Raw genomic sequence first — 10578 nt, 5'->3', positions numbered from 1 at the left:
CTAATAATTGATAAAACATCTGATAATCACTTGTTTTCCTAGGATAATTCAAGAATCTCCCCGATGGCTTCTTAACCATGGTCAGACTAAGAAAGCAGAGAAAGTGATCAAACGAATAGCAGAGGTCAACAAAAAGAGCCAATATTTAGGACCAATCCTGAATTACAAAAAGGACAAAAAACACAAGGAAGATATAAGACATCTTTTTACCTCCAGGGTATTGTTTGGAAGAACACTTATATTGTACCTAAACTGGTATCTATATATCTTATTGGCCTCCTTAACGGTATAAAACATAATAATTTCGAAAAATCTGAATATGATATCAATGCTTTTAATGTTTAACGCAAATGTTCTTTTTGAAATAAATTTTGAATTATAATGCTTAGGACCAATCCTGAATTACAAAAAGGACGTAAAACACAAGGAAGATATAAGACATCTTTTTACCTCCAGGGTATTGTTTGGAAGAACACTTATATTGTACCTAAACTGGTATCTATATATCTTATTGGCCTCCTTAACGGTATAAAACATAATAATTTCGAAAAATCTGAATATGTTATCAATGCTTTTAATGTTTAACGCAAATGTTCTTTGTGAAATAAAAATTTATCATAATGTACAGACAAAACATTGCAATCATTACATGATTTATACTTGATCCTGTAACTTTGATGATTAAACATACAGGGATATTATGTATTGATACCCTCATCCGTATACATGGATATATAGTAATTAGATGACAATACTGTTATAAACCGCCTTTACTCAGTTTTTGGTGGTAGATGTAGATGTATACATTCGAGCGATGTAATTATTGTTTCGATATATAAACTAATAACTATTCTCCGTATCATTGTTACAGGTGCGTGATATCCATGACGTTTTACGGGTTGTCGATGAACACAGAAAATATCGGTGGCGATTTTTACCTGAACTTCATGCTACTTGGGTTTATGGATTTCCCGTCCTCTCTGCTATTGCTACTGTTATTGAATAGAATCGGCAGAAAGAAAATGTTCTGTACGTCTATGATCGTGGGTGGCGTATCGTGTCTATCAACATTGTTTACTACAACCTATGGAGGCGAATGTAAGTTTAATGTTCATTATGCATGCAATACATCAACATACATGAACAATATCCATGTAATTTCTTCTTGGTATATTATGCAGTGGATACTTTGATGTTCTGTGGGGTCTGTATTCCGGAACTGTAATCGACCAAGTTAATATAGCGCTAACCGGCGGTAGCGTTGTCCTGTCATTTTGTATGTATTTCCGTATTACCTTATATTTTTCTGACGTCGTTTCATTTAAGCATCTGCGGGTGCAATAAACCACCCTGTACCAAATTCCCCGTGTTTGTTTCTTATTCTCGCTATATTCCAATGGAACCTTAGGTCACCGAACATGTGTTAAATGTATTGAATTATAGGTGGTTATACAGGCCTATTGCAATTAGAAAATGTAAAAGCATTCGGATATCCCGAGGTTCAATATTTTTGTGAACAAAGCCCTAAATAGATAAACTACCATGAACTTTAAATAAAAGGTTAATTGTGTATGTGTTTGTCTTAAATAAGCAAGATGTTGTGTTGTGCAAGCTATTCAATTTTGTAATTAGTTTAGGTAAGGTTTGGGGGTTATTAGGTTCTTTGAAACAAATGACAATACACATGAGTTTGTGTTAATTTAATACAAAACTGTATCGCACTGATGTTATTACTGGTATAACTTAGAGACGAATGTACACAGAGACTCCAACTATATCACAAGCACCAACGTCTATGTTAAAGTCTCTATTTAGTTCTTTTATGATATATATCTATGTTGCATTGAGATATTCAGAATGTTACAATGCATGCTATAGAGCAAACGTCATTTAATCACTTAATAACCACTTTTGTGAACAAAATAAATGAAGGATCATTTACCGACCGTAACACAATCTATAGTTGATAATATTCGCTGTGCATTAAGTTGTGCCATATTCGCGGTCTTTAAAATTAGCACGAAAAAAACAACAACAAATACTTATAATAATATTCATACAAATATATAGAAGTATTAACTGCATAACTTTTAATGTTCAATTAATTATTCCAGCTCTTCACGGTTTGACTGTCGCTCTGGTGTTGATAGGAAAGCTTGGAGCAAGTTGTGCGTTCGGTAGTGTCTACATATTAACGTCAGAATTGTACCCCACCGTGGTGAGAAATGCCGGTATGGGGGCGTGCTCCTGTTTTGCCCGGTTTGGATCTATGATAGCTCCGTATGTTATTTCATCGGTAAGTATCAATTAACTCAACTCGGCAGAAACAGTACTGGCCTGTATTAAACGGTTGATTCTTAAATGTGAAAATATGGCTTTCTACATAAGAGATCCCTGAGATAAAATAGGTGAAGATGAAGACAAAACGGACCACCAAACCATCGCTCCTTTCACTCATGAAATACTTTTCGAATGAACCAAATTGTGTGTGCAGCTTTCCCTCTCGGTATTTTATAATCAATGCATCCAAGTAATGATTAGTTTTTAGTTTATTAGTGCTACTAGAGACAGGAGACATAGTCCCCAAACGCACCATTTTGAACCTTTAAACACAACTTTCTTGGCTTGGAGTGTTATTTGGAAAAAAAAACTTTAATCGGAACACTCTGCGCAGGCATCTGCATTGAATGACTACTTAACTGAAAAACTGTGATGCAAAAACATATTTGAAATTACATTTTGAAAGGAGGCGCCATTTCGTTAATGATGGGATTTTTCCTATCCATAACAACACTGTTCTTGTTTAACCAAGATATTGCATGGTTTGTGTAATTTGGTTATATACCTATATCACAGTTTAAAGGTGAAGGACATGCTCTATGCTTCAGTCGTCCCAATATCGTAATACGTACTACTGAAGTATGTACTACAACAGTATCTGTTTTAACATACGTCTACATGCACTCATGTTGCCGTGTTCTTCCTGAGGTGATGTATATACATAATGTACATCAAGATGTTGAGTGAACATGTATGTATACTATAACATATTACATTCTGGGAGTGTTTATATTGGTTTCCTTACATTTTGTGGTCTTTTCACGATCTTTTATAATGAATATATTTCAACCTCCGGACGCAATTTCACACATTTATCTAGTTTATTCCTGGCAATTACCACTCAATAAGTCATTGACAGGTAAAATGTAACACTCTTGTAGTGTTTTCACTGGCTCAAATTCAAGTTTTCATTCATGCATGCTCTTGTAAAACGAATTATTTCAATTTGCTGATACAATGTCAGTATCTAGTGTTTCTTAAGTAGGTCTTGCTGTTATCTGCCCCTAACCCATGGTGAGCTGATGCGAATTAAAAAGGTGTATTCACGTTTAAGTCCATAATCTGAATCAATTCAAATGCTTTTTATTTATATTGAATATTGTGTAAACTCTTAATTAAAACCTAACTGTTTCGCATGGTAAACATAATGTTGGTAAACAGACATAATTTTCATTATTTTCGACAGGCTGCGGACATTGGAGGGACTACCGGGAAGGCAGTTCCATTGATTGTATTCGGTTCAGCGTCCATTGCCGCCGGGTTACTGGCCCTCCTCCTTCCAGAAACGCTTAACAAAGACTTACCGGACACTATTGAAGAGGGAAAACTATTTGGAACGTAAGTTGAGCAACATGCTGTGCGTTCAAACGTTTTCGAGTTGAGACCGATTCATGCAACATTAATCTAATATTGACCGGTATCAAAACCAGGGTAGCATCAACTTTAGTTGGTAATTTTAATAAAAAGAAATAATTATTTTTGATGGTAAATTATGTAGTTATTCAAAAGTCAAAGTCAAAGTTTCTTTTAAAACATGCATTTATGCATATATCTTTCAAATTTTAGACCAGGATACGATGCCATGAAGAAAATGGGAAACGTCAATAAAAGTTTTGCTATGGAAGGAGAATTATCCGCACACGCGGGCAGCGTGTAAATGGACACACTTCAACTTCCTTGCTACAAACAAACGGTCATATTATGTAAAGGCTCGTTTTAAATTAAAAACTAAGATAAACGAACTATTTTTTTTGTTTTCAATCATTTAAAGTAGGAATAAAATAAGCCACGACGTTATCATAATGACATCATCACAATTGCACTTAATCTGAATGCATAGAATCAGTGGATAACACTTCATCTAAATAAAAAATAAAACAAAACAGTGAATACCGACATAATAACGAAATTCTATTTCTAAATCGTTAAAACGAGGTCAAAGTACCTTTTTACATAGAGAATACTGAAAAAAATCCAATGGGAATAGGACTAGAAATGGTAAATCATGACAAGAAACTTCCTGAAGATAATGGAAAGTGTCGATCTTATAGAGTGTAACGGAACGGCAATAGAATATCAACGCTCGTAATCTGGGCATAGAGCAGTAATGCATTATTTTTTAACTTGGCCATCAATATTACATTCGTAAAACAAATAGTCTAGGAAGTGGTAAAGAAAAGAACGGGTGATATGCTTTTCTCGAGAAAAAAAAATCGGTCTCGAAATTTAAAGTTACCATGTTAATGATATAGTTGGGTAGTCAGATAACCCATTTGGTTTTATAAAGGTGATTCACTTATGTATTAGGTAGAATAAGTAGTATGGGGGTCACCTGTTCTACTAGAAGGCTATTACCAGATAACCCCCCTTTTCTGCCATAATAATAGTCCGCGTACAGGACAAAGGGCAGTGATTAATATGAGTTATTTATGCTTTATTTCAATTGTATTTATTTCAATCCCTCAACTATGGATCGAACCGTTGACATCTGGCGTACTAGTCTTTCGCTGAACCGATTTCTTCGCTAAAGAGGGTTCTCTCTAACAAAGAAGATTAATAGCTGAAAGAGGCATTGCCGGGGGTTACAGCGATGCATGTAAAGGTAACACTTTGTAGAATATCAGAGTATATATGTTGGCGTCAATACAATAGAGTTATATATTATGTAATCATTGCACTGTCTCTACTAGAGTTCGAATCAAAGATTCCATGGCTTACGTTTTTTATGCTCAACAAACCTACCTGCAGGGACGCTTTCCCTGGCCACACGGTATTTCGTGACTAGTATATATCGTTGTTGCATTGATTCTTATGTACAAAGGTTCTATATTTCGTTTGTACATAAACAGTATGCCCCAACCAAATACTAAATTGAATGGTAACCATTTTCTGTGACTTAAGCAACATCGACCAGAATTCGCTTTCGCAACGATGTTAATCGGAAGTTCCATAATTGAAATAACAAAAACACGAAGAAAGTTTGACATTCGTCATCAAATAATCAAAATCTATCAAGGACACTGCAGACCTTTCAAAACCAGCCGCTTACGTTTATTTACAACGTAACCAGCAAGGACAGCTTAATGGACCCTGAAGTAAAAGCTAGCATTTTACATCATTTTAGGGAACAACCAACCAATTGAAAATATATTTTTTGAAACAGCCCTTGTGTATAGAAAATTGAGCCAAGGATAACATGTCTGGCAGCCACTGATTGGCCAGTATGTTATGAAGTGAGAAAATAGATATGTAGCCTGATAGGTAACTATCAATAAGAAATGTTGATATAAATTTCGATAGTCCGATTGATTTTTTTTCCCCCAAAAGTTCAGGTAATAATAATAAACAGGTAAACATTTAAGATTTTTGAGAATTTTTACTGCGAAATTCACCTATTTTCAAAATGGCTACCCTGGAGAAAATTTGAGCTGAAGGACCCAACTTTTTTTTTTTTTGATTAGGTGTTATATCAGACCCTAAACTTTTGTTATAAACCATAATTGTCATATTGAATTCAAGAATTTGAATGAAATACTCCAAAACGTTAACACTAAAGTCTATGGGAAAACAATTGGTTGGTTGGTCTCTATAGGGCTGTTGTGTTATTTCAACATTACTTAAATTCAAATCAATTTAATCCTGAAACGAATTTGTGATGTTTACTTTTAATAGTCCATAATTGTATTCTAGATTGAGGCCTTAACTTCATTATAAGATTCATGTCAAGGTGCAAACAGGTTGTCAGCTAATTTCGTAGACGTTTACAGTATGCACCCGGGCATGTCAATACTATTTCAAACATAATTTTTAAAAGAACAAACATCATAAACCTATTCTGTATATACCCCGGTTGGAATAAAGTTAATCCAAATGATAACAAACAGGATGTTTAACATCCAACTACCTGTCTGTTTAACGTCTGATTTGTCGTTTGTGAAAACAATGATTGCAAGGCTTATGTTTCTCAGGTTTTAATAGTTAATTTCCTCTGTTTTAGAAATCTCGCAATGGATTGCTAGGTTGTAGATTTTTTTTTACAGTTTATTGTTAATGAATAAGGAGATAATAGTTGGTTCTGTCCCCTGACATGATGTTCTCTGCATAATGTCAAGCAACAAAGTTGTCGGTGAAGGACTTGTCAGACAGTTGTCAGTGTAATGTATCTGACTGGTCAGAAGATTGTCAGTGCAATGTGTCTAAAGGGTTAAACGGTTGTCAGTGTAATGTGTCGGTTGTCAGTGCAATATGTATGACTAGTCAGACGGTTGCCAGTGTGATGTGTATGACTGGTCAGACGGTTGTCAGTTTAATGTGTATGACTGGTCAGACGGTTGTCGGTGTAATATACCTGACTGGTCAGACAATTATCAGTGTAATATGTCTGACTGGCCAGATGATTGTCAGTGTAATATGTCTGACTGGTCAGATGATTGTCAGTGTAATATGTCTCAGTGGTTAGACGGTTGCCAGTGTAATATGTCTCAGTGGTTAGACGGTTGCCAGCGTAATATGTCTCAGTGGTTAGACGGTTGCCAGTGTAATATGTCTCAGTGATTAGACGGTTGCCAGTGTAATATGTCTCAGTGATTAGACGGTTGCCAGTGTAATATGTCTCAGTGGTTAGACGGTTGCCAGTGTAATATGTCTCAGTGGTTAGACGGTTGCCAGTGTACTGTGATTCAGTGGTTAGACGGTTGCCAGTGTAATATGTCTCAGTGGTTAGACGGTTGCCAGTGTACTGTGATTTAGTTGGTCCCCAGGGATTCGTTATAACCTTGTTTTACTGTATCTATATTTAAAGGTCGAGTGGGTCATACGGTATTTATAATAGTTCTTGTACATGTTTATCCTACTTACGGTTGTTATCTGATCACACCTGGCTATACACGCCTAGAGAATGTCATGTCATGTTTTAAAAGAGAACCAGGTTAAAGATTGCACATTTTGTTGTTGCTGAGATTTTATCATAAAATGGACGGATATGACATGCCTGACCTCACATCAAGAGGCTAGATACTGACTTTAAAACAATCTAAATACCTTAAAGAGGCTACATTGGCGACATTGTGTTCCCTGATTGTCACAAAAATACATACCACGACACGCAAATTATAGAAAATATACGGAAGTTACACCAACAAATGAAAAAGAAAGTAAAAATGATCACGTATAAGATCAAAGGTAATATAATAGATTGAATTAGTTCGGAAAGCTCAACCTGTGGAATGCAGTGATAGTGTGAAGTATCTAATTTGTGTAAAATATTACCATCGTATTGTTGTTTCCAAACAATCATTATTACTCTTTGTCGGCTATGCACCGCTTATCAATAAAGTCTCAAAAAGAAATCTTTTTATGAATAACAAACAGAGTACGTCGTTTAAATAATCAATACATAATACATGTATATAGCTCCAATAGGAAAGGACTTCTAACAGTATAATAGGCTTTTTCGGGGATATTATATACTTATTGAAATTCAAGGAGCTAATTTTTCGCGGTTGTCAAAGTCGGACCTCACGAATCACCGCCATGAAGAAAATTCTGTAGCGATTCCATTTTGTGTACATACATATGTTGAAATGTTTGTATTTATTTATTTTTGCTTTATCTAATCACCACGACTATAGCAAGTATACAGTAGCATCACTTCCTTCAATTTTCTGTGCAGTAATCTCTTGTCTAATGTAAACAATATTGTATAGAGTAAAGAAGAGGGTTATCTTTAGCTTATATTGTAAGCAAATAAAATGCTATCTTCATATGATTACATGGTTGGAAATCACCTTGAAAAATAGCGTAGACAAAACATCATAGTATAACCATAGTGTAGACTTAGTGCGTATCTCACTGGCCTGGAGACTAACTGGCGACCTACTGGCGACTCGAGTCTCCGCTAGTCGCGGCGTCGTCGCTGCGACGTCTCCTGGAGACTAACCGAGTCTCCGTGGAGTCGCAGGAGAATCGAACATGTTCGATTTTTTAGGAGACTTTTTTAGTCTCCAGTAGGTCTCCAGCAAGTCTCGGCGACGTCTCCGAGACGTCCCTGCAACGTCGCCGCAACTGATGGAGATTAATTTTGTCCGCGACTAGAGAGACGTTTTTGCGACGTCGCGAAGACGTCTCCGCGACGTCTCCGAGACCTAATAAAGACTAATAAGACTGAGGAGACGTTGTGGCGACGTTGCCGCGACGTCTTCGTGACGTCTCCGCAACGTGTCCGCGACGCTGCTCGACGTATTTCAGAGACCACGTGACACACCCCAAGCTCACATCGCCGATACTGCCGCGACTAAGGAGACGTCTCAGCGACGTTTCCGCGACATCCCGGCGACTTTTCGTGCAAATTGATCGTCAACTTCTCGGAAGTCGCCTTGATGTCGTCTTGGTGAGAGTGCACGACATTTTTTTCTCCCGAGTCGCCGCACAGTCGCGGCAATCGCGGCGACGTCTCCGCCAGTGAGATACGCCTTAAACATCATAGTTTAAACATAGGGTAGACTAAAACAGCATGGTGTAAAAATAACGTATACTAAATCATCATATTGTAAACATAGAAGCGTAGACTAAAACATCTTAGTGTAAACAAAGCGTCGACTAAAACAGTATGGCGTAAACACAGCGTATGTTATCATACCTCTACTTTATCTACTCTATATCAAAGTTCACTGATTAATTAGACGACTTCCCTCTTTTCTGTTTCACTTTGCTTTTCTGTGCGCTAGTCAAGTGCGTTAGTCTTGAGAACTAGCGCACCCTTATGCTAACACACACCTGTGTCTTCGGGTATTTACGCCGAGCTAATAAGACGCGAGGTGGGCGGAGATCGTTTCGGAAGATGATGTTAGTTACTACGTTGAGGAGTGTATCAAAATGATGGAGGGGGTAATCACATGGAAGCTTGTTTCACAGCTTATGGTTTAAAAAAACAAATCTGCTAATATAATTTCTCCAGTTTGTATCGGTATAATAAAGTATTGGGTTGAGTGATATAGCAAGTTTCTGGTGTCCCTTGACTAGGCCTTTTACCCTCGGCTTTCGGGAAATACACATGGTCTCGGGACACCAGATATATCCCTCAACTCCATACTTTAACTTATAATATTTACATTTGTCTGGCATTGTCACTATATAGTCTGTTTGAGAGCTCTGGCATTGATGTAGGTTTGAATGCCATCCATCACGCGCTACACTTATTCGCGTATTAATTCAACACAAACCGGAACTATAATAACCAGGATAATTAAGTTTAACGACTAATTATTTTGTCTACATTATTTGTTTAAAAAAATATGCCATTTGCGCAATACGTTGATATTAAAATGTTTAAAGGGGGGCCGAGACTATAAAAGGAAATGGGCGGAGCTTATTTCAAAATGTTTCACTTTTTGAGCAGGTTTCACTTCAGGAGCAATATTTATGCCGATGTATCACATTTAAAAAATATATCACACTAAAAATAAGCATGCATGCACATACAGACATGGTTAACATATCTGCCAAACCTTTTTGTTCAAACTCAAATAATAAATCAGTAATTACAACTTTAAAACCTGAAGTGTTGTTCATCTGACAGTTAGTTGTTCCAAATAAGGAGAGTTGACCTTTGCTAACCCCATATGTAATATAGTCCATAACAACTCCACATGCCTGCTCCACGTGGTCTCTGTGCTGCATGTGTTTATACAGTGTAAGTGTTAGATGAAGATTTAAAGTGCATGCTTACATACCTTTAAGCCCATATTATTTTCCATATAGCAAAATATTTGTCACTAATCACAGACAGGTAGGAAATTCTTCAGCCATAAATTGAATATGAAAAAGCTGCATGTATATCATGAAGTATAGCCACTTTTGCTCTTTTAGCAAAGTATATGTACTGACACAATTGTAATTATTTACACCATTTCACAGAGAAAAAGTCCTACACCCATCTATGACCCATGTATGGTTTACCAGATGGGTTTGGATACATGCTTCGCACTTTCAATAAAACACAGTGGGGAATAATTTCCCGTTTGGTCCACACACAGCCATCATTCTCACTTCTTCCCATGTGTGCCTGTTTTCTTCTTTTATATATATGGTTTGTCCATACACCTCTTCGTGATAGCAATGTCCAAAACTTTTTATATCTCTCTTTTCTTAAAGCTGAATTTCGTGCATGTGCAGGTGCACCATTTCCCAGCCATGCTTGGACATCTGAAGTAATACATGGATTACATAAACAGTCTTCAC

At 36.7% G+C, this 10578-nt stretch overlaps 1 protein-coding gene across 1 annotated transcript; it reads left to right on the top strand.

The window, feature by feature from the left end:
* Positions 1–873: 873 nt before the first annotated feature.
* Positions 874–4020, top strand: LOC117327354 (organic cation transporter protein-like). Its single transcript, XM_033884291.1, has 4 exons — positions 874–1098; positions 2115–2296; positions 3527–3678; positions 3907–4020. The coding sequence occupies exons 1-4, from the start codon at positions 885–887 to the stop codon at positions 3995–3997; spliced, it is 639 nt and encodes a 212-aa protein (XP_033740182.1). The 5' UTR covers positions 874–884; the 3' UTR covers positions 3998–4020.
* The last annotated feature ends 6558 nt before the right edge of the window (positions 4021–10578 follow it).

This window comes from Pecten maximus, chromosome 5 (genome assembly GCF_902652985.1).
Source record: "Pecten maximus chromosome 5, xPecMax1.1, whole genome shotgun sequence".
Taxonomy (NCBI): domain Eukaryota; kingdom Metazoa; phylum Mollusca; class Bivalvia; order Pectinida; family Pectinidae; genus Pecten; species Pecten maximus.
The sequence above is the reverse complement of the archived record's forward strand: the minus strand, read 5'-3'. Positions and strand labels throughout refer to the sequence as shown.

Coding starts and splice junctions, on each gene's coding strand:
- LOC117327354 (XM_033884291.1), top strand. CDS start 885: ATGACGTTTTACGGGTTGTCGATGAACACAGAAAATATCGGTGGCGAT. Junction 1,099..2,114: donor TACAACCTATGGAGGCGAAT/GTAAGTTTAATG, acceptor TAATTATTCCAG/CTCTTCACGGTTTGACTGTC. Junction 3,679..3,906: donor GAGGGAAAACTATTTGGAAC/GTAAGTTGAGCA, acceptor TTCAAATTTTAG/ACCAGGATACGATGCCATGA.